The sequence below is a fragment of the Lutra lutra genome, chromosome 15 (assembly GCF_902655055.1).
Source record: "Lutra lutra chromosome 15, mLutLut1.2, whole genome shotgun sequence".
Lineage (NCBI taxonomy): Eukaryota > Metazoa > Chordata > Mammalia > Carnivora > Mustelidae > Lutra > Lutra lutra.
In genome coordinates this window covers 67,898,497-67,921,510 of record NC_062292.1, presented here as the reverse complement: position 1 = coordinate 67,921,510, position 23,014 = coordinate 67,898,497, and the positions used below count along the sequence as shown (strand labels likewise).

At 55.1% G+C, this 23,014-nt stretch overlaps 2 protein-coding genes across 17 annotated transcripts in view; one reads left to right on the top strand and one right to left on the bottom strand.

Moving 5' to 3' along the window:
- Nucleotides 1-3,034, bottom strand: part of MEF2D (myocyte enhancer factor 2D) — a 28,544-nt gene extending 25,510 nt beyond the window's left edge. The window contains 1 exon segment of the mRNA XM_053447793.1: nt 2,143-3,034. The gene's annotated coding sequence lies outside the window, so the exon portion shown is untranslated.
- A 3,715-nt stretch (nt 3,035-6,749) lies between these two features.
- On the top strand, nt 6,750-19,334 carry LOC125085509 (uncharacterized). 16 transcript variants are annotated; one of them, XM_047703937.1, is made up of 4 exons: nt 6,750-6,874; nt 10,498-10,659; nt 12,071-12,141; nt 18,472-19,334. In XM_047703937.1, the coding sequence occupies exons 1-4, from the start codon at nt 6,860-6,862 to the stop codon at nt 18,890-18,892; spliced, it is 669 nt and encodes a 222-aa protein (XP_047559893.1). In that variant the 5' UTR covers nt 6,750-6,859; the 3' UTR covers nt 18,893-19,334. The 16 variants fall into 16 exon arrangements, 4 of the variants coding, with proteins under 4 accessions (XP_047559893.1, XP_047559896.1, XP_047559895.1 ...); XM_047703940.1 differs by having other exon boundaries at nt 18,452-19,334; XR_007122968.1 differs by lacking the exon at nt 6,750-6,874 and adding an exon at nt 6,969-7,465 and having other exon boundaries at nt 12,076-12,141.
- Nucleotides 19,335-23,014: the final 3,680 nt, after the last annotated feature.

Below are 23,014 nucleotides of genomic sequence, written 5' to 3'. Positions count from 1 at the left end.
GCCCAGCCTCGCACACCCATCCCCCAGCACACGGTCAGGATGCTCTCTCTGCCTGGGTCCTCCTGCTCCCCTTGGACCTGAGGCTCCAAGAGCAAGGACTGTGTCTTCCCTCTCATTGTCACTCCCTACTGTGGAGCCACGCCTGGAAGACTGGAGCTTAGACTAAAGCCCTGACACGGACCGGCTGTGTGATTTCAGGTACATGGCTCAACACCTCTGGTCCCTAGAGGAACACGAGTGAAAACCCTTCCTTCTCCCAGAGAAACCAGAGACCCCTCACTTACGCATGTCCACGCACACACCTATACACACACCCAGGTACACAAGCACATACAGGTATGCTGGGGGGCGGGGAGATACGACAAAGAGAATAGGACCACTGAGACCCAACAGTCGAAATGCCCATCGTAGGGCAAACTAGGAAAGAGCCGTACGTAGGCCCCAGTGTTCCCCAATCACCGGACATAAGACATAAACGGGTCTTCAGCCGCCCTCGCTGGGATCCCACCCCACCCCCACCTCCTGCCCAACACACTGGGAAACCACAGGAAGGAAATTCATTCCCAGGCAGGCCGTGGGAGCTGGGACAGCCAGGCTAAGTCCTGGGGCGGGTGTGACCCAGCGGCCACAGGCGGGCTGGACATCTGTGAACACTGACATGTGCCTTTTCAATGCTCTCCTTGGCTCCCAAGACTTCCCTGTTGGGGGTCCGAAGACGAGTGGGAGGTGGACAGCTCCTTAACTTCAAAACACCCAATCTAGGGCTGGCCTGGGCTCCCCTCCTATCTCGAGGCCAGAGCAGCCCAAGGTCATCGCCCCAGACGGCAAACTTCCCATAGTCCAGGCTGGCCCCTGAACTGCCTGGGAGACCTGCGAAGGGGCTGGGGGAGGGGTGGGTGAGGACCACCCCCAAACCAAAGAAACCAGGCTAATAAGGAGACCTCAAAAAGAGGACTCGGCACAGGGAAGGGGGGCAGGGGATCCACCCACTGTAGCCTCCCCCAAACCACCAACAATGCCCTGTTTAAGAGGAGGTACAGAGAGCCTCCCACTTAGAAGGACAAACCTGGGATAACCTGCCCACATCCAGGAGGCCTCCCGACGCTAGGAGGCTAGGACAGAGGCTGTCCAGAGGTCGGCTTGAACCACTAAGGAGAAGGGGCCCTTTCTCTCATCCCCCTGAGACCCAAATCTGACAGCAGGGGGCTGCCACAGGGCAAGACACAAGACTCATTCTGGTCTCCTTGAAAGCCCCCCAACACTCCCTCGACCCCCACTCCCAGACCAGTTCAGCCTGCCATTGGTGGAAAGAGAGACTGGAGAACTCTTGCCCAGATGTTGAGCAGCTGCAAACTTCTGGCCAGGGTTTCTCCAACTGGGGCTGCTGACAAACCAGATCGGGGGTCTCGGAGTGGGGGTGGGAGGTCCCAAGAAAGGGTCGAGCGCGCCCACCTCCGTGGTGACTCGGCGTCCCAAGTCCACAGGCACCCGGCAATCCCGGGCCGGGACACACACACACACACACACACACACACACACACACACACACACACACTCACACTCACACACCCCGACCCACCACCCCGGTGTCATCTGAACAACGTCACCCCTCCCTCCCCCCGCTTCCCAAACAGCTGCGGCTCCCCCCGCCCCCACCCTCCCGCCGCCCTCCCAGGCCCCCTTCTGCACCATTTCGGGCCAAGGAGGAGTGAACAGGCGGCGCGAGCAGGGAGAGGGAGGGAGGACCGGCTGTTAAAATGTCAGTCGCTCCCGGCTGTCACCGGAGACCCCCTCTGAGGATGGCGCCCCTGCCCAGACCACTCGCTGGCCGTCGTAACCCCCGACACCCACAGACGGGCGCGCCCCCAAGCGCAGGTCCCCACCCCGACCCCGGCACGCAGGGGAGTCAGAGCCCCCTGCACTTGTCCTCCGGCCGAGTCCCCTACACAAACAAGCAGCCCCCCACGTAGTCTCCCACCGCCGCCGCACGGAAACAGCCTGCTCCGCGAGTTCCTCCCACCCGGGGGCCACCCCAGCCCACCCCTCAGGGGGACGGTCCAGACCACCCTCCACCCCAACCCCGGGACGGGGTGGGGGAGGGGGCCTCTTAAAGCGGCAGGCGCATTATTTTTCCCTACTCACCGGCCCCGCTGGGGGAAAGGGGTGTCACCGCTGGGAGGGGTGGCCCTCGCCCCCGGTCCGGGGGACCTTCAACGCCGGGCAGCCGCAGCTCCAGGCGGGGGGGAATAACAAATGAGGCCGGCGTCCGCGCGGGCCCTGGGCGGCGCCGGGGGGCCTGGGCCCCCGCCGTGGGCGCGGGGGCGGGCAGGCGCGCGGCGGGAAGGGGGGACCGGGGCCGAGCGCCCGAGCCGCCTCGGCGTTGTTGATATTTTGCTTCCTTCCTCCTTTCGGGCTCCAAAGGTAACTCCTCCGGCCCCCGGGAGTCGAGGCCGACGTAGGCACAGCTCAGCCTAGCTTGAGGGGCGGGGGCCCGGGGGGCTGATGGACAGGCAGGGGGCCAATGGGAAAAGCCCGCGCCGGCGGGGCGGGGCCTTAGGGGGCGGGCCTGGCCGCGGCCCCGCCTCGCGCCTCCCGCGGCCGGCCGGGCGGGCCGGGCGCCCCACCCACCGCCCTCCAGGCTAGGCTGCGGCGCCGGGAGCGGCGGATCCCTCCGCGGGCCGGGAGGGGAGGGGAAAGGAGGGGGGCCGGGCCGGCGGCGCGGGGAGGCGAGGCCAGCGGCCGGCGGAGGGACGGCCCGCGCGAGGTGCCCCTCGGCGCTGCTGCCCCCGTGCGCTCGCCGCGGTCCTCTCCGGGGGCTGGGCGGCCGCCGCGCACTGGCGCACGCGAGCGCGCACCCTCGACCCCCGGAGAGTTGGCGGTGGCGGTCTAAGTAGGCAGATTCAGGGCAGACGCTACATGGCGACCAGGCTCCGTCTCCCCCACTTAGGGCGCGCCGAAGCCCGCTGGAGAGCAGCGCGTTCCCGGCTGCGGGTTACCTGGGGAGCTCGCTCGCTCCTCTACCTGTGCCGGCCCTCCCCTCCCGGGCCGGCTCGGCAGACGCCCAGCAATTTAAAGCGACAGCTCATAGTTCTGAGGTGACCTAATCCCCAGTGCCTGCGGCCCCAAAGCACTTACAGCCGAGGGGGGCAATTTAAAGGGGCGGGACCTTAATTTCCCCCAGCACAGGAAACGCCCAAAAGCATCTTATTAAAGAAGCCGTAGTAGCTCTTAAAAAAAAAAATTTTTTTTTTTTTTAATTAAAAAATCCCTAGTTGCCCTGGGGCGTGGCGAATCTTGACGTGCCCTACCACAGGCGTTCTGGGCCATGCCTACCCACCGGCCCCTCGGACTTCTTCTCCAGCAGCTCTGTTACCTCCAAATCCTGCTGCCGTCGACCCGGTGCTTGAGGAAATGATGGAATACGGCTTCGATCTCTAAGAACCTTGCAGAACAGAAGAGTACTCAGTTCTCCACACACCCTGATTGCTATCTGGCTGGGTCTGATTTACTGAACAAAGACTAGATTCTAGGTTAAGTGCTGGGTTAAGTTCTGCGTGAAGACACTAATAAGCACGGGGAAGCAGCAAGTCATGGTGATTAAAAGCATCAACATCGGAGTAGCCAAGCCTTCTTGGTTCAAGTCCCCATTCCACCACGTATTGCCTGTGAACACACGGACCTTATTTAACTTCCCTGTACCTCATGATCCTCATGGGTGAAATGAAGATGGTGATAATAGTACCTAGTTCATAGATTTGGTGTGAAAATAATTCGTTTATGCAGGTAGATTGCTTAAAACAGTGTCTCATGCTATGTTATAATAACTTAAGGGCTGGACTGTCACAACCCCTTTAGGCCCATTATCCCATACAAGCCTCAAAGCAGGCAAGATCAGTGGAACCGCTTTGCCAATAGTTTGGAGGCTTATCTTGTATGTCTTAAAATGGGAAGCCAGCAGGCTCCAATTCCCTTGGCCTCAGTTCCCAACCCTTCCACCTGGCCGCTCCTTCAGGAAACCTGATTTAAACAGTGTCTCGCTTTGTTCCCAAATGTAGCTTCTCAGTTCCCCGTCAGACGTGGGAGATCAGGCCCCAGACGTGGGAGATGAAGCCCCAGAAAATCTGTCTCCCCTGCCAGGCAGGGCTAGCTTGCCCCCAACTCCTCAGGGCAAGCAAGGGGAGCCCATCTGCCCTGTCCCCTAGGACCGTGAGAAGAACAGAGGCTTGTGCCATGGCTGGGGCTGAGGCTGTAGCAAGATGGGAAAGTGCCCCCCCTCAAGTGGGGAACCTCCCCTCACTTGTGGCCTCTATTTTTAGTGCTTCCCCAGGCTCTAGCTGGAGAAACCGTTTAGTCATCAGGGTGTTTATTTTCCGGCTGTTTCCGACGTCGGGAAAGCAGAATGTTGAGACTGGAGAGACAGGGCTGCTGGAAAAGACTTCTTAGGAACAGGCCTGGGAACGCAGCCTTCAGACCAATGGGTCCCAGGATCTTGGAGGGAAAAACCAAAGTGGGCACAGGCAGCCAAGCCCCCAGGGGACCAAGAAAGATGGGTTCTCAGCCTGCCTGCAGTTTTGAGGCTCTCCAAGCCAGAGACCCCTATGACCCTAATGACCCTAGCTCCCTTTGAAGGATTCTCTCCAAGAACATAAGTAGCCCCAGAACAAATCGTTCCCTGTGTCTGATTTCCAGAGACCCCCCCCCCCAACCTCTGATAGATCTGAGCGGTGAGCCTCCCGCCAACCACAGCTCTAGCCAATCTCAAGCCAGAGGCACACTTGCCGGGGCTGTGATTGGCTGGCTAGTCCTCCCTGCCTTGGAATGTTGGGTCCTTAACAAAGGAATGAGGAAGGAAGGTGAGTCACCTGGGAGGGTGTTAAAGGGCCAGAAGAAGAAGAGAGAAAGGAGGCGAGGGAAGAGTTGAGGGAGGGAGATCAAGTATCCTGGACCTAGAGATGCTGAACGGAAGAGGAGAGAGTCGCAGAGGCTGACATTACAAGCAAGATAGAATTTACACGTATTTATATTTGTAGAGAGAACTTCATGGAAAGGAAAAATAGCAAATAGGAGGTCTTGATTTCCGTGGAGGGCTGAGAAAGGATCTAGGGGGTAACGTTGCTGGAAGTTAGGTTATAGTAAAGACTTCCTGAAACTGACTCACACCATCTTCTTCTTCTAGCCCCTGCACTACCCATGCCAGAATCCTCTAGGGGAAAAACACCCTCGCAGCTCAGGTGCCTGGATTTCAGTTTTTCCTTCTGCCCCTCTGATTCCCACCCCATCTTCTGTCGAGAAACGTCATCTTCCAGACCAAAGTTGCTATAAAATCCCCAAGAAGTCAAACAGGTACCCAACAAAGTCCTAAGAAGTGGGTAACTCCTCTGTACAGTACCATCTTCTTAGTTTTGACAGCAAAGGGGGACCAACAGCTCCCCTATAGTCACAACTCCCCAAGCACCCTAATCCATCTTTACTTGGAAAGGTCTTCCTCATCCCCAAGTGCTTCTTCACTTCCTGCCTGCCATTCCATCCTCTGCCTGGCTGCTCAGTTGGCCCCCTGGACCATCCCCTACCCACCCCCACTCCACCCATCCCATCCCTTCTACTGGGCTGAGTACTCTTCCTCCCAGTTTTTCAGTCTTTCCCCGTGCCTTCCATCTTGCGTGCGGGGGAGGGCAGGGGCTGTCAGACCAACCGTCTCTCGGTGGGCTCATGCATCACCCCGCACCCCTCTTTGCATCCAGTCCCCTCCACTCTATGTGGCTGCCTCATCAGTACACACCAGACCGGACTGACATTTTTGGTTTCCAGTTTATTCTTCTTCACCAGATCCTGAGCTCCTGGAGGGCACCAGATCCTGGAGGGCAGCAGTTCAACTAGCTTTGGGACTTCAGGGCCTTGCTGGGCCTGTCCTTAAAGGCACTCAGCAATGTCTGTTACAGGAATCCAGGCCTGTCCGTGTATCTTGGTGACCATTATAAAAACTGTCTTGACAACCTCCTCTATTAGTCCATCGATAACTCTGTGCTAGCCAGGGATGGGGGGCTCTGGCCCAGACAAGTCCCTCTCTGGGCCAGGAATTGGGGGGTGGTGCGGAGTTAAGCACAGAGTTGTCCGGGGCTGTGCTGGCAGAGGCGTGCTCCAAGCTCGGTGCCAGGGTGCCTGGGGCCAGGCCCGGGGCAAAGGGCAGAGGCTCTACCCTGGATTTGAAGGTGGGAGGAAAGGGGTGCCAAAGCCGGGTCCTCAGTCCATGCCCCCCGCCAAGAGTTCGCTGCCCCAGGCTGGGCAGGATGTGGTGGCAGCTGCAAGAGGGTGGGCAGGATGTGGGGGTGGGGGCAGCTGAAACGAAGCTTGACATTCGCCTCCCCAGCTCCTCCCTCCTTCCCTCTCCCCCCCCATCCGCCCCCTCCAGGTCACGTGCTTCCAGCCCCGGGCACCAACGGACTATTTCTCCCTTTCCGCGGAAGGACATAGTTGACATCGCAAACTCAAGTCACCTTCGACTTCAGCTATACCACGCCTTTTTCTTGCCCCGTAGCCCAGGACAGAAAGTTTGCCAGATACACATTTCTTTAGCGCCCTGACCACTGATTCGGGAGTGGCCCCTTTAAATGCAAATGAACCGCCCTCTCGCTCTCGCCCCCCCCACCCCCATCCCAACTTCGCTCCTCGTGCCCAGACTCCGCCAGCTGCCATTGACGTCATGCGTGCGTCAGCGTCGCCAGCCCAACCAGACGGCACGTGGGGGGAAGAAGGTGGCCTTAAAGGGCCAGACGCCTTCGGCCTACCGGGTGCTGTTCCGAGTTTGGCCTTGAGAAAGGAGTGAGAAGAAAGGTGGGGAAATCTACTGCCACAGGAAGGGATGCAGGCAGGACAGGTAGGAGGTCGGCTGCTTCGCAGAGCAGGAGAGCCGGGCCTTTCCTCCAGGTTCCCCAGGAGTGCGGGGTTTGCGCCTGGGAGCGCAGAACAGCTCTGAGGGTAAAGGACGCTGGCATTTAAGACTTGCCCAGTTAGAACGTGAGCCCTCCCTTCCTCTCTGCCCTGCTCGCCCACAGTGCAAGGACTTCGTTCTTGGACACAGATACCGGTCCACTTGGTATCTCCGGCACCAAGTGGACAGGTGTCTGGTAATTGTAGAAGCCGCAGGATCCAGTGCAAAGCCGCCTCCTTCAGGAAGCTTTCCCTGACTGCCCCACGTGGCAGGTTAGCATGTTCACTCTAGTGAACACTGGTGGCGTTTAACGACCCTGCGTCTTCCTTCCATGTGTTAAGGACCACAGGGCACACAGACCTCAGAATCACAGAGACATGGGTTCCAATTCCCTCTATACTGTTTTCTCGCTGAAGGATTTGGGACAAGTCTCTTCATCTTAGCTCTGCTCGGTGTCACATGGGGTTAATGCTGCTGGACCGTACACTACGCTGATGATGGAGAGCCCCCAGAGCCCTCGTATGGGACCTGTCTCATGTAAGCACTCCAGGACTCCGCAGTGGGAGGGAGCAGCTTTTAGGACGCCCATCTCCCCACTAAACTGCCCACTTCTGGAGAGCAAGGCCCCTGCCATAGTCATTTAGTCCCAGAACCAAGAGGGTGAGGCTCATAGTTGGTGGCTTTACAATGCTTGTTGAATGAGTAAATACGAATGAATGAATGATTTCAGTATTTCCTGAAATCCGACCTCCAAACCTAGCCTCGAAGTGCCTACCCCAAGGGGAAAAACTTTACAAATGCCCCCTCTGTGCCTCAGGTCTTTTTAGCTCCGTGGCAGAGCCTCAAGGTGGAGTTGGGATGAGGCCCTAGTCACTGTGGTTGAACCAAAAGTATTATGCAAGCCGGCCGCAAATGACTGGTCTGCGTCTGAGGGGGCCTCCCCACCTCTCCCCATCCCCAGCCCGGGTGCTAGGACCCTGACCCAGGAAACCCGGGCTGGGCTTCTGCCAGGGCCAGAGGCCCTTAAAAGGGAGCTGGAGGAGGAGAGCTTCCTGCCCCTTCAGGGCTCCTTAGCCCAGACACAAGGCTGTCTCTGGCCTTTTCCTCTCCGGAGCCCAAGCTCATCCGGCCCCAGTCCCCCTGTCCTGCTCTGAACTCCCATCCCCCCACCCCAGACTTCAGTACCCCCAGAGTTCTAGTTGGGAAGGGGTAAGGGCACGAGACCTCCTACCACCTGGTTCCAGCTCGCTGGCCAGAGGGGCAGTGGCCGCCTCATCCGGGTTCAGCCTGTCTCGCAATGGCTTATCGATCTGATTTTCAGTATCTGTCACCATCTCTGAAGTAGAAGGGCCGACAGGCAACAGAAGGAACTTCCTCCCTGGGGAGGAGCTGTGAGCTGGGGGCCCTGGGAGCCCTCTCCTTCCTTGAAGACCAGGGAAGAAGTGGGGAGACCGTCCTGGGCTTGAGAGCAGCCCTGTCAACTCAGGAACCCTGAGGGACACGGGTGGGTCCCCGCGAATCTCCCGGCAGCCTTGGTGCTGACTCCGCCCCCTGCAGGGGTAGGGCGCTGCCCAGGAGCACTCTGTGTTCCAGAAAACCCCAAAATAACCCAACTTTGCTGTCCAGCTGCTATTTCTGTCCATCTTGTTTAATTATTCAAACCCAAGTTGGGGAGTGAACTATAAAAAGCTCTCCGGCTCAGGGACCCAGGAGAGCAGGGAGGCTCGCCAGGTTGCGATTGGAGCAGAGCACATGGTTAAGTGAGGTCACTCCGTAAGGCCTCCTGCCTGAAAGTTCCATCTGCTGTTTGCCTGCTTCCTCTGATAGAAGGAGGACTCGGGGCCTCCCTCCCTGGGCCTCCCTCACACCCTCCTCCCTGCACCCCTCCCAGCCTGCCCTGCCTGGGAGCTGGGCCCCACCTGCCTCCCTTGACTCTGGAAGTGTTTGCCCTCAGTGGACCCTTTGCTGACTGCTTCCTAGTCCTGGTTCTTATCCCATAGATCCTATTATTAGACCCCAGCTTCCGGGGACTTCGTGGGGGGCAGGAAATGCAGGTAAAGAGGTCAAGCCAGGTGGACGCAGACAGGAAGACGCTGTGCCCTCTGAGGGTACCCTGTCTGCGGGGGCTGGGGGGGGCTTTTCTGGGTGAGGCGGGTTCCTGACTGTCCCCTGAGCCTCTGCACGGGCTTCTTTTGGGGACTCTGATACTGTAGCTGAGGGGACAGAGGGAAGACAATAGGAAGGACTTTATTTTTCTGGGCCTATGCTTTTCTGGTTGGCCTCAAGTTCAGGGTCAGTTTCCACTGAAACTGAAGTCCATGGGGTGCCTGGGTGGCTCAGTGGGTTAAAGCTGCTGCCTTTGGCTCGGGTCATGATCTCAGGGTCCTGGGATCGAGCCCCACATCCCACATCGGGCTCTCTGCTCAGCGGGGAGCCTGCTTCCCCCTCCCATACTGCCTGCCTCTCTGCCTGCTTGTGATCTCTCTCTGTCAAGTGAATGGGTAATATCTTTAAAAAAAAAAAAAAAAAAAGGAAACAAGTCCAGGGCAGGTGAATAGGGAAGCTGGGTACCCTGGGGGGGGGGGGCAGGGGGCTGTTCTGTGACCACCCCCCTCCCCAGCACAGGCCTTTCCTAGAAAGGTAATAACTGGGCGGGGGGGGGGGGGCCACAGTTGCTATGACAACTCAGGGAGCGAGGGGATTGGTGCAGGTGACGGGCCTCTGAGCAGGAGGGGCCCCGAGGAGAGGCTGGGACAGCCCGGGGGGCAGGGGCCAGCAGAAGTGGGGTCACAGGAGGACAAGGGTTTTGAGCCCCAAGAGAGGAAGCGATCACTTGGGCAGACCCAGAGACCCAGGGCAGAATGGCGGAGGGGACATCCAGTGTGGGAGGGGAAAGCAGCAGCCTGGCAGACTCTGGGACAGGACTTTCCAAGAGTCAGTGTGGGACCGCAGTGCTCGTAGAGGACCCTGGGTTTTACTCGGCTATCTGGGGGCTTGTTCCCACACATTCCATGGCAGGAGCTCCTGTAAAGTCCAGGCTGCCCCCCACCCCCACTAGAGCTACAGGGGCGATGCTGAGGTTAGGGGGGAAGAGGTTGGCTGTTGCTAAGCAACCAGAGGTTGTATACCTAGAGGGCATGGGAGGGGCCGGGGAGGTAGGGAGACAGTGAAGGAGCTGAGTGGACAGAGCTCAAGCCTCCCTCTCCCACCGTCCTCACACCAGTGGCACAGGAGGGATGTACTTGTCACCCAGTAAGTGTGTCGTTGATGGGAGTGTACGAGTGCTTTCCTTCTCCAGGATGCTGGGCCCACATAGCTCCCGTGGGACTATCTCCAAGGACAGGCAGGGCCGGGGAGGGGGAAGGCTTTCCCTGGTCATGGGAGGGGAGGGCTTGCCCTGCCCAAGACAGGGTAGGGGCCCCTGTGGAGATGCAGGGACTCCAGGTGGTAGCTGGGTGGGTAGGGAACCTGGTGAGAGAGGGGCTCCCCAGAGGAGAAGCCGCCCGTAAGTGGTCCGAGTGTTCTCATGGCTGACGTATTTCTATAATGTTATTTTCCGTGTATTTTAGGTGGCCCGGAGTCTAACACAGGTCGTGTTCCCACCCAGTTGCATCTCTGCCAGGCTGAGGAAGACGCTCGGGCCGTCCGCAGTGCGGACACAGGCTGTCACCACTCTTGACCTGTGGCCCAGCATGGGCTTATCTCCCAACCAGCGAGAGAGCCTACGTGGGGTGAGCATTTGTGGCCCTATGACGGGGCCCTGGGGAAGTGGCCAGGGGCGGGCAGCACACATGCTGACCGGTTGGGAACTCTTGCTGTCCGTCCTGGCGTGGTCCTCGACTTCTGCAGGGAACCCCTCCGGGAGGGCTGGGAAGTTGCCAGCTGCCCATTACCCACACCCCAGACTTGCCCCTAAGGGCTGTGTTGCTGGGAGGACATAGGGGCCTCCTGATAGCTGATCCAGGGAGAAAGAGAGAAAACGGAGGATAAAGGGTACAAGCCTGGCTTGTTTTCATCTCTGTGTCATGCCAGACCCTCTGGAAGGCCCAAGACACGCTTTTCTCATCATCATACAATGAACAGCCCATCAGTCACACAATTCTCGTCCTCCTCATACAGATGATGGAACAGAAGCTCAGAGAGGTTAAGGAGCATGTTCATAGTCACACAGCAAGAAGGGGCTCTGGGTTTGAAGCCAGGCCTGTCTGTTGCCCTGTCAAGGGTCACAGGGACACTCGCCAGGCCCAGGAGTCCGTGTGGAGGGGAGGTATCCTCACGGACTCAGTGTTTCAGGTGCTAACGAAGAAAAGAGGACCCTCAGAGCCCCAAGCTCACACAACGGCCTCAGAGCTGCTCAGGCTTAGAGAGAGCCAGCGGAGAAGGCTGGATCCGGCAGACTAAGATCCCATCCCAGCTCAGCCATTTCTTGCTGTGAGACCTTTAGCAAGCCACTGGCCCTCTCTGATCCTGGCTTTCTGCTGTGATAGTGGAAAGCTGATACTCCTAGAGTTTACGATAGAAAAGGCAAACGATGAGGCACCTGGGGGGCTCAGTCATTAAGTGTCTGCCTTCAGCTTAGGTCATGACCCCAGGGTCCTGGGGTCCAGCCCCTCTGCGGGAAACCTGCTTCTCCCTTCCCCGCTCCTCTTGCTTGTGTTTCCTCTCTTGCTGTGTCCAATAAATAAATAAAATCTTTTTTTAAAAAAGAAAAGAGGGGCACCTGGGTGGCTCAGTGGGTTAAAGCCTCTGCCTTCAGCTCAGGTCATGATCTCAGGGTCCCGGGATTGAGCCCCACATCGGGCTCTCTGCTCAGCGGGGAGCCTGCTTCCCCCTCTCTCTGTGCCTGCCTCTCTGCCTACTTGTGATCTCTGTCAAATAAATAAAATCTTTAAAAAACAAAAAAAGAAAAAATTAAAAATAAAATAAAAATGAAAAAGAAAAGGCGAACAATATGTGTCTGGTGCCTTATAGCCAAGCTCCTCTCCTCCCATCCACCCAGAAGGCAAAGATCCCCTGTGGCCAAGGGCAAGTTGAAGAGCCCACGCAGACTTGTTGGTGGGGCCCCAACTGTGCTCTGGGGGAGCCCCGAGCCTCACAGCGGTTCGTGGAATGTCTCTGAGGTGTGTCCTCCTCTCGTGGCAGGGCAGTGGGGAAATCACATGTGGAGCCAGAGTTGTCCAGAAAGGACCTGAAGAGCATCCTCTGGTGGAGAGGTGAGTGATTACAACAGGTGACAGAGGGGACACAGTTGCCAGCGCCTGTCTTCTCCCGTTCCTCTGGTCAGACAGATGTTAAGCACGGAGACCAGAAAATGGGAGTTCTAGAACGGTGAGAATGGGCTCCCCACCTGCTCGTTCATGACTTCCTGCGTGCAACGTGTGGAGCTCAGCCGCGGCCCCGGGCTCGCAGCCCACTGCGGTGGCCTGGCCTGGACTGGGGGGCGTCTTGGAGAAAGAAGTCCCAAGACTGGAGAGAACAGGAGGTTCCCAGGGGATCAGGACGCTCGATCCTCACTGCTCCAGGCGGACCCGCATCAACGTCTTGGTCAGAGAAGAAGGTGGGAGCTGGCTGGGGTGGGCCACGGTGGACCCCTCGGGCATGTGCGGACCCAGCTGGCAGGTGGTCAGAACTGCCCAGAACTGTGCTGCTGACCTGCCAGGCACAACTCGCCTTTCCCGAAGGCACAGGTGATTTGAATGTGCATTCGAGACTGAGAGCACTTCTCACTGCCCGAGCGACAGTTAGTAACTGTGTGGTCATGGGGATTTGCGGGACTGATCGCGGCGACCACTTCACGACCGGCACAGACACCGAGTCTGTCTGTCACACGTCTGCAGCCTACCTACAGTTACCTGTCAATTACATGTCAAACGGAGGGGAGAGGAGGACGGGCCGCGTCGCTGCGCTGGGCTGTGCGCAGTCTCTTTGCCCAGGGTGAGACCCGCACGGATGTCCTCGAGAGCCAGGAGCTCCTCAAGGCCCTCCCTCCAGGGAGGTTAGTGCGGGCGGGGTGTGGGGAGTCCTGCAGTTTCTTCCACTCGCTTCACACACTGTGGTGGGCTCCCAAGGAAGCCTCCCTTTGAGGACCCAGCACCAGACAGAAGAGACCCTCGTGCTTCGTGATGGAACGTCTCTGCTATGGAACGTCACACAGCCTTGCAGAGCAAGCTGTGGGGCTGGCCCGGGGACACACAGCTGCTGGACACACATTGTCTGACGGAAGAAGCAAGTCTCAGGGGCACCTGGCCGGCTCAGTCGGGAGAGCATGCAGCTTTTGATCTTGGGGTCATGAGTTCGAGTCCCACACTGGACGTGGAGCTGACTTCCAGGGAACAAAGCCCATCTCAGAGCAGTGTACGCCAGAGTAGGCCACTTGTACAAATCAGCACATCTGAGTAGGGAAACCATCATCTCAGCAAGCTTAGCGGTTCAGAACAGCAGGCATGTAGTATTAACTTGTGGGGTCGGGGAGAGATGGGGTGGCCGGGTGGTTTTCCCTCTGGCTGGCTGCATCCTGACGGGGCCAGGGGTAAAGGCCTCCTCATGTGTCTGGCGCTCGGGCTGGGAACACTCGGACAGGTGCAGTCCAGACAAAGCTATGATCCTGTCTCTCCTTAGTCCCATCTTTGTGCTCTTCCTGGCCCAGGGATTTCCAGGTAGCCAGAATCCTTTTTTTTTTTTTTTAAAGGTTTTATTTATTTATTTGATAGAGAGAGACACAGTGAGAGAGGGAACAGAAGCAGGGGCAAAGGGAGAGGAAAAGCAGGCTTCCTGCTGAGCAGGGAGACCGGTGCAGGGCTCCTTGGGATCGTGACCTGAGTCGAAGGCAGACGGTTAACAACAGAGCCACCCAGGTGCCCCGGTAGCCAGTATTCTTAGGAGTAGTGTAGGACTCAGAAGTTATGTGTCCTACATAGAGCACCAAGGGGGATCAATGTTTCCTCCTAGGACCTAGCCTTGGGAGCGACCCCACATCATTTCTGTGCCACACTCGTGAGGCAGTCGTGGGGCCCGCCCAGGGGTCCCACAGAGCCCCCACCTGATGGGAGAGCAGGTGGGATAGGACGTGTCACACCCACCTGTGGAAGAGAGCAGATTCTGCCAGAGTGTGTTGGTGAACATGTAGAGAAGGTGACCATGAACATGAGGAGAAAAGGCCCCGAAGGATCTTCACCAAAACATAACAGGGCTTCCCCTTAGAGAAGACGGGGCGCTGGTGAGTTTCACCTGCCTTCCTACGTATGCCTTGAGTCCTTGGAGATGACAGATACATTCTTTGGTTTGATGAATAGGAAACAGAAGAAAAAAGGAAGAGAAGCCAAGTAAAGCTTTGCTGTAAGCCCCTCATAATGAAAGGTTTGATAGATTGGGATTTCTGGAAAATATTGAAATGCATCTGAATTTCATGAACACATTACATTAGGTTGGTGATATTTTATTTTATTTATTATTTAAGTTTATTTTTTTAGTAAGCTCTACACCCCACGTGGGGCTTAAACTCACAACCCCAAGATCAAGAGTCGAGGCACAGGCTCTGCCAATGGAGTCAGCCAGGCGCCCCACGCTGGTTCTAGTTTAAATAAGGAGCAGAGGGCACCTGGGTGGCTTAGTTGGTTGAGTGACGGCTCAGCTCACGATCCTGGAGTCCCTGGATCAAGTCCCACGTCGGGCTCCCTGCTCAGCAGGGAGTCTGCTTCTCACTCTGATCCTCTCCCTTCTCATACATGCTCTCTCTCTCAAATAAATAAATAATAAATATTTAAAAATAAATAAGGTGCAGAAATGTGGACAGAATTATGATTCTTTTCCCAACTTTATTGAGCTATAACTGACATAACGACATAAATTATATAAATTTAAGGTATACAATGTAATGATCTCTCTCTCTCTCTCTCTATATATATATATCTTTTTTGTTACAGTGTAACAGTTAATATGTAATATAATGTGATATACTATGTAATAGTTACAGAGTGTAACCTGTTACATAGTGTAACAAAAGATAGATACATAGATACAGGGAAAGAAAGAGAAATGAGCACTGCAGTAGGCTTAAGTAATGCCTCTCTTGGCGCCGATGGTTACCATGTTGCGCGTGCATCGTGAGAACATTTAGGACCTGCCCTCAGCATCTTCCCAGTGTAGGATACAGTGATGCTAACGGCAGTCACCACTCCGTGCCTGATGTCTCCAAACTTACTCCTTCTACAACTGGAAGTTTGTGACCTTTGACCAATGTCCTCCCATTTCCACCCCTGCCCCCCAAGGATAGCCTTATTCATTCATTTAACAGATGTGCCTTGAACACCTGCTGCATGTTAGTTGAACAGCTCTAGCCAGAACGCATTGTTCATAGATCTGAGCCGGCTTTGAGGGATCTCTGGTAGCTCCGTCCATGGCCTCATCCTGTTTTCACACTTTTATGTGGAAAGAGAAAAGGCAGCCCTGTCAAGGACGTGGCATTGCGGTGTGAAAAGACTTCAATGTAGTAGATAAAAATGGGGGCGCCCAGGCAGCTCAGTCGCTGGAGCGGGTGACTCTTGATCTCAGGGTTGTGGGTTTGAGCCCCATATTGGGTGTAGAGGTTATTTAAAAATAAGATCTTTAAAAATATATATATTACAGGGGCACCTGGGTGGCTCAGTGGGTTAAGCCTCTGCCTTCGGCTCAGGTCATGATCCCAGAGTCCTGGGATCGAGCCCCACATCGGGCTCTCTGCTCGGCAGGGAGCCTGCTTCCCCCTCTCGCTCTCTCTGCCTCTCTGCCTGCTTGTGATCTCTCTGTCTCTCTCTCTCTGTCAAATAAATAAATTAAATCTTTAAAAAATATATATATATATATATTACATAAAAATAGTGAAGATGTCCAGCTTCGCTCTTACAGTTATGGACTGTTACAGAATAAACCACCTTAACACTTAGTGGCTCACGCGCCTGGGTGGCTTGGTGGGTTGGGCCTCCACCTTCAGCTCGGGTTGTGGTCTCAGGGTCCTGGGATTGAGCCCCACATCGGGCTCTCTGCTTGGCGGGGAGCCTGCTTCCCCTACCCCGCCTGCTTCTCTGCCTACTTGTGATCTCTGTCAAATAAATAAATAAATAAATCTTAAAAAAAAAAAAAAAGGCAAAAACAAAAAGCAAAAAACTCAGTGGCTCAAGGGCTACCCGGGTGGCTCAGTTGGCCAAGCCTCACGTGTGATTTCGGCTCCGGTTGTGATCTCAGGGTCATGAGATCGAGCCCCGTGTAGGGCTCTGCGCTCAGCGGGGAGTCGGCTTAAGGTTCTCTCTCCCTCTGCCCCTCCCCCCCCAATATAAATAACTAAATCTAAGAAAACCCATTTGTGGCTCAAAACAGCAATAACAAGGGGATGACTCTGGTTGTGGATCTGGGCCTGGCTGAGCCCAGCGGAGGAGCGGCTCGGACTCAGAGCCTCTCGTGTGGGTGGAGACCCCTAAGAGCCATCCTCACCTGGCCAGGTGTCAGCAGGGGCGTGAGCAGCAAAGGGCAGGAGGACACTGACACCTGACTTCTCCACGGGACCCCGGCGTCCTCATGGCATGGCAGCAGGCTCCCGAAAGCAGCCATCCCAGGACTTGGGGAAGTCGCAGCCTCGTTTGTGGTGTCATTGCTGTAGAAGTCACAGTAACCTCGCTGTCACTAATTACCGACTGGCGGATTCAAGGGGAGGGGCACCGACATCACCCATCAGTGACAGGAGCGCCGATGTCGCGATAAGAGCACGGGGAAGGGGGGATTGTGTTATGTCCCTGTTAGAGAATACCATCTGCTACATTCATTCATCATCACATAAATTAAAACCAAACAGCAACCCTCGTTTTTTTCCAATCGGCTCATTTCACATGGGGGAAGCTGTGTCCTTCTGTGTCCGGCCGGGAGCTGAGCAGCAGGGCCGGGCTCCCCCGAGCCTCAGAGCAAGAGTGTCCGTGCCGGCCCGGGGCCGTCTGTGTAGGCTGTCACCAGCGGGTGCCAGGGTGTCACTCGGCCTTGACTGTCACACTTTTCTCCAGATAGGCAAACGGCTTCCCACTCCTCCTCCTGAGGCAGGGCTGGGATGTCTCCTCAGGGAAGCCTCTCCTCGTCGCACTGGTGGAAAGTGCAGCCCATCCGTCATTCCTCTCTGCCACTCGTGATATCCCTGATCCCACACTCCTTTCCCCAAAGCGTTTATTGCTTCCTTTTTTTTTTTAAGGTTATATTTATTTATTTGACAGAGACACAGCAAGAGAGGGAACACAAGCAGGAGGAGTGGGAGAGGGAGAAGCAGGCTTCCCGCCCAGCAGGGAGCCCGATTCGGGGCTCGATCCCAGGACCCGGGAATCATGACCTGAGCCAAAGGCAGAGGCTTAACCCGCTGAGCCGCCTGGGCGCCCCACGCTTATTGCTTCTGACACTGTCGAGTATCCGTCTTCACCAGCCTGCTGTTGGCGCTGGGGGAACACTGGGCCACATCTGCTTTGCTCCCTGATGGGTCCCAGCACCTGAGGTAGGGACTGGCACTAGAGGGCACTCGGGAAATATTTGTCAGGGGTGCCCGGTTGGTTCAGCGTCTGCCTTCGGCTCAGGTCATGATCCCGGGGTCCTGGGATCAAGTCCAGCGTCGGGCTCCCTGCCCAGCGGGGAGTCTGCTTCTCCCTCTGCCTCTCCTGCTCCTCCTGCTTGAGCTCTCTCTGAAATAAATAAAACTTAAGAAAGAAAGAAAATATTTGTTGAAGGACTGAATTTTTTTTTTTTAAAGATTTTATTTATTTGTCAGAGAGAGAGGGAGAGAGAGCAAGCACAGGCAGACAGAATGGCAGGCAGAGGCAGAGGGAGAAGCAGGCTCCCTGCCGAGCAAGGAGCCCAATGCGGGACTCGATCCCAGGACGCTGGGATCATGACCTGAGCCGAAGGCAGCTGCTTAACCAACTGAGCCACCCAGGCGTCCCGAAGGACTGAATTTTTAAAAATACTTGCTGCTGGCAAGGTTGTGGTAAGACTCTTATGTGCTTCCAGTGGGACTATGAATTGGTGCAATACAGTTTTAAATTTTAATTTTGAAACAGATTTTCCGACTTTACGGAAAAGTCGCAGCACAGTGCAGGGAGTTCCCGTGGTCCCCTACTCAGCTTCCCTCAGGTTAACCATGGAGTTTCTGTGGTATGTTTGTCAAAACTAAGAAACCAGTATTTTTTTTTTTTTAAGATTTTGTTTATTTGACAGAGGGAGCACAAGCAGGGAGAATGGAAGAAGGAGAAGCAGGCTCCCTGCTGAGCAGGGAGCCCGATGTGGGGTTCCATCCCAGGACCCCAAGATCACGACCTGAGCCGAAGGCAGCCGCCCAACCAATTGAGCCCGGCGCCCCTCTAAGAAACTGGTACCAACACATTCGTCTTCACTGAAGCCCCGACTGGATTCCGAGCCCCTAGTGTCCCGTGGATGTTGTCTTCCCGTCCCTGTGTCCCGGTCACGCTACCACAATCAGCAAGCCATACTTTTAATTTTATTTTTATTAATTTACTTTTACAGATTTTATTTATTTATTTCAGAGACAGACACCGAGACAGAGCACAAAGGCCGCGGCGGAGGTTCTCAGGCCCGGCCCGGGCGGGTTTCCTTGGATCAGCCGGTCAAGCTGGGCTTCTTTCTGAACTGGAGAACCCAGGGCGTCTGGCCCCGGGCGTGCACCTCCTTCTCTCCGCTCCGGTGCCCTCTTTCTGTTCACCGGAGCAGATTTTTCTGGACGCTAGGCCACATGTGAAAAGACCCTTTATAAAGCGCACAGCCTTTGACGAAGCAACTTCCCTTCTGGAAGTCGAGTCCGAGGAAGTACACCCTGGCACAGACTCCGGAACAAGGACAGACCAGGAAGTGATCTGTCTGCGGGGAAGTGTCGGGCTCAGGAACATCAGCAAATGGGGAGCTGCTGGGAGGTGCCGTGTGTGGCTGGGGTGGGGTGGGGTGACCTGACCTGGGGGAGATGACAGTCTGACCCCTCTGGGCATCCTGGTGCCAGAAGCTGGTGGCCGTCTCCACAGGGTGCTGTGAGCGGGTGACTCAGTCCCAACGGGCTTCCCTTCCTGGGTGCCGCCCTCCGAATTCAAGTTCCCACGGCCCAGGGGAAGGAAGTCCTTTGCCCACGCTCCTGGGCGGTGGGAGGCAGATCCACTGTCAGCCCCACAGTTGTGTGGAGGGAGGGGGATCAGTTCCCCAAAGGAAGAGACCTCCACAAAGGGTTTGTCGTACAGCATTCTTCCATCAAAACATAAACCATCTAGGTGGTTGGGGTGTTGTTATTGGTGCTGTTTTATTTATTTATTTAAAAGATTTTATTTACTTACTTGACACAGACAGAGATCACAAGCAGGCAGAGAGGCAGGCAGAGACAGAGGGGAAGCAAGCTCCCTGCTGAGCAGAGAACCCAATGTGGGGCTCGACCCCAGGACCCTGAGACCATGACCTGAGCTAAAGGCAAAGGCTTAACCAGTGAGCCACCCAGGCGCCCCAGTTGGTGCTGTTGCTTTAAGTAAGCTCTACGCCCAACTTGGGGCTCGAACTCATGACCCTAAGATCGAGAGTCACCTGTTCTACCAACTGAGCGGGCCAGGTGCCCCTGGAATAGCCCATTTAAGATGGGAAAGTGTTTACAATGTAGATGGAAATAAACTGGTATAAAATAATATGCATAGCGTGATTCTCGTTACAAATATGGTTGGAAGAAAAGACATCAAAATATTACAAGTGGTTATCATTTTGTAATGGTATCATGAAATATTCTTTTTTTTTTTTTAAAGATTTTATTTATTTATTTGACAGATCACAAGTAGACAGAGAGGCAGGCAGAGGGAGAGAGAGAGAGAGAGAGAGAGAGAGGGAAGCAGGCTCCCTGCTGAGCAGAGAGCCCGATGCGGGACTCGATCCCAGGGCCCTGGGATCATGACCTGAGCTGAAGGCAGCGGCTTAACCCACTGAGCCACCCAGTATCATGAAATATTCTTACTCCTTTTTTGCTTTATAAATATTTCCCAAACTTTCTACAATGAATATATAGTTGGGGAAAAAAAAAAAAACACACCAGTAATTTTTTTAAAAGTTCATGCTCTTTGGGGCACCTGGCTGGCTCCAACAGGAGATCATGGGACTCTTGATCTCAGGGCTGTGAGTTCAAGCCCCACGTTGGGTGCAGAGATGACTTAAATAAGCGAACCATCTTTAAAGAAAAGCTCCTGCTCCTGATCTGGTTATTTCTTTCTTTCTTTCTTTCTTTCTTTTTTAAGATTTTATTTATTTATTTGACAGAGAGATCATAAGCAGGCAGAGAGGCAGGCAGAGAGAGAGGAGGAAGCAGGCTCCCTGCTGAGCAGAGAGCCCGATGCGGGGCTTGATCCCAGGACCCTGAGATCATGACCTGAGCCGAAGGCAGTGGCTTAACCCACTGAGCCACCCAGGTGCCCCTGATCTGGTTATTTCTATCCTAAGGTGGTAAGATAGAAATAGAAAGCTCTCGGACACAGATGGCTGTTCCAGGCTTTAATAGTGAAACTGGGAAGCAGCTGCTTACCGTTGCATGGATGTTAACTGCATTAAATATATGGGCTCCATTAGAGACGTGAATGTTTTTGGAGAAATTTTAAAGACATGGAAAAATGTTTCTCATGGCTGAAGGAATACAGCAGAAACTAAGACCGCCCGGACAGGTGATCTGCGCAGCCGCTCAGCGCCCCCTGCGATCCAACAGCCCTCCTTCCTCCGTAGCACCCCCGGGAGCAGCCTCAGATCTGCTGTGGTGAAAGACACCTTCCAGAAACTCCCACCGTGTGATAGACTGATCTGTATGTAGGTATACATTTCTGAGTAGGCTCCACGCCCAGCGCGGGGCTCAAACTCACGGCCCCAGGATCAAGAGTCTCCTACTCCCCACACGGAGCCAGCCAGGTGCTCCTGGGCTGGTATTTTTTATGAAATGCCACAAAACGAGTTACTGGAAAAATGACATGAAAAAGACCCATAACGTACAAACTCGATCTTCAGTTTTTAGCTTCAGGGTTGAATCACCGGCACGCTTGCCCCCCATTTCTGCGCACATCTGCGGGTGGCCTCGGGGCCGCAGCTCTGGGACAAGGGACATGTCATTCCTCTGGGTGTTCACACCACAGATCTGGAGGCCACGTGAGCGTGCTTCCCCTCCCCCGAGAGCGACAGAAGCTCACGGGAATCACAGTGCGGAAGCAGCTGCCCCCTCATCCCTGCTCCCCAAAGGGGACCCCTTCCACGGTTCTCGCATGTCCTTCCAAACATACGCCATGGACAGCTTTTCGCGCCAGCACCTCACACCTGGCTCTCATTCCTGCAGCTGTGTGAGGGGCCGTCGTGGGGTCGCTCTACTGAGATCACTGTGACCACACACACGGTCCCGCGCTGGACACCTGGCTCCCTGCCCCCAGCCACACGTGCTGCTGGGAAGCCGTCCTCGATGGTGTGTGCTCCTGTGGTTTGAAAACATAACAGCTTGCTTTCTTCTTTTTAAAAAATGTTTTATTTATTGACTTATTTTAGAGAGAATGAGAGAGAGCAAGCGAGCAGGGGGAGGGGCAGAGGTAAAGGGAGAAGCAGACTCCGCATGGGGCTTGATCCCAGGACCCAGAGATCATGACCTGAGTCGAAGGCAGCCGCTTACCCGACTGTGCCCCCCAAGGTGCCCCAAAGTGACAGCTTTCTTGAAACAACTCACATCCATAAAACTCACCCTTTCAAGGTACAAAAGGGAGTGGTTTTACTCTGCTCAGTCGCGCAGTCCTCCCTACACTACAGAACATAGCCACGGCCCCAGCCGAAACCCACACCCCCATGCTGTCACCGGGTGCTCCCCCTTCCCCAGACCCGGCGACCACTGCTCTGCTTTCTGTTCCTGTGGATTTGCCCAGCCTGGACGTCTGTCTGATGGAATCACACCCACGTGCCGCTGTGTTTGACCTGCGCCTTCCGTGTTTTCGAGTTTCCTCCGCCTTGTGGCGCATGTGCTGCTCTGTCCCTTCCCGTGGCTGGGCGGGGCTCCGTCGGTGAGGCGCCGCCGCCGTCTGTTGTCCCATCCATTGGCTGACGGACATCTGTGTACAGACTTGTGTGTGTGGACAGGGGCTTCCAGTTTTCTTGGGTCATAGCTGGGAGGGGGAAGGGCTGGCTCGCAGGTTTGACATTTCGCAGAAATCCCAAGTTGTTTTCCAAAGTGGCCCCACCCTCTTCCAAGCACCTTAGCAGACAGGAGCTAGAGCCCATCCCCCTCCTCACGGGCCCTCAGACCCTTGTCAATAGCGGCCTTACTTCAGCCATTCCTGGGACGTCCAGCGGTTAACTCATTAAAACCTAATTTGCATTTTGCTAATAACTAATGATGTTGAGCGTCTTTTCATGTGCTTATTAGCTATTTGTGTGTCTTTTTTTGAGAAATGGCCATTAAAATTCTTTGCCCATTTAATTGGGTTGTCTTTTTGAGTTATAAGAGCCCTTTAGACATTCTAGAAGCAAGTCCCTTGTAAGACGCATGATTTGGAACTATCTTTTCTCTTTCTGTGGGTTTTTGTTTTTTTCATTTTCTCCAAGGTGTCCTTTGAAGCACGAGTTGTTAACTTTGATGGAGCCCGCTTTATCTAGTTTTTGCTGCTTGTGCCTCTGGTGTCCTCAGAAATCATTGCCTGATTGAAGTCATAAAAATTTAGGTTTTCTTCTAAGAGTTTTATAAGAATTTGACTCTTACATTTTGGTCTATGACTTGTTTCAGTGTCTGTATATGGTGTGAGGTAGGGGTCCGGTGTCTGTATACGGTGTGAGGTAGGGGTCCAGCTTCCCTCTGTGGATACTCAGCTGTCCCAACTCACATTCAGTAGAGAGACCACTCGTTCTTGGCAACCTGCACATATGTCCCTGGTGTCAGATTGTCCTCCCGAGAGCTTGGGCTTCCCCCGGGGGAGCTGAGCACCCGTGTCTTGGACTGGCCATCTGCAGTTAGGAAGGCCTTGACATTCATCAGGGTTGAGCAGTGGGCTGAAGGAAGTGGAGATGTTTCTCTCGGAAAAGAGAAAGTTTCTGGAGGAA

Coding starts and splice junctions, on each gene's coding strand:
- LOC125085509 (XM_047703937.1), top strand. Junction 10,660..12,070: donor AGCGAGAGAGCCTACGTGGG/GTGAGCATTTGT, acceptor CTCTCGTGGCAG/GGCAGTGGGGAAATCACATG. Junction 12,142..18,471: donor GAGCATCCTCTGGTGGAGAG/GTGAGTGATTAC, acceptor TATTTATTTCAG/AGACAGACACCGAGACAGAG.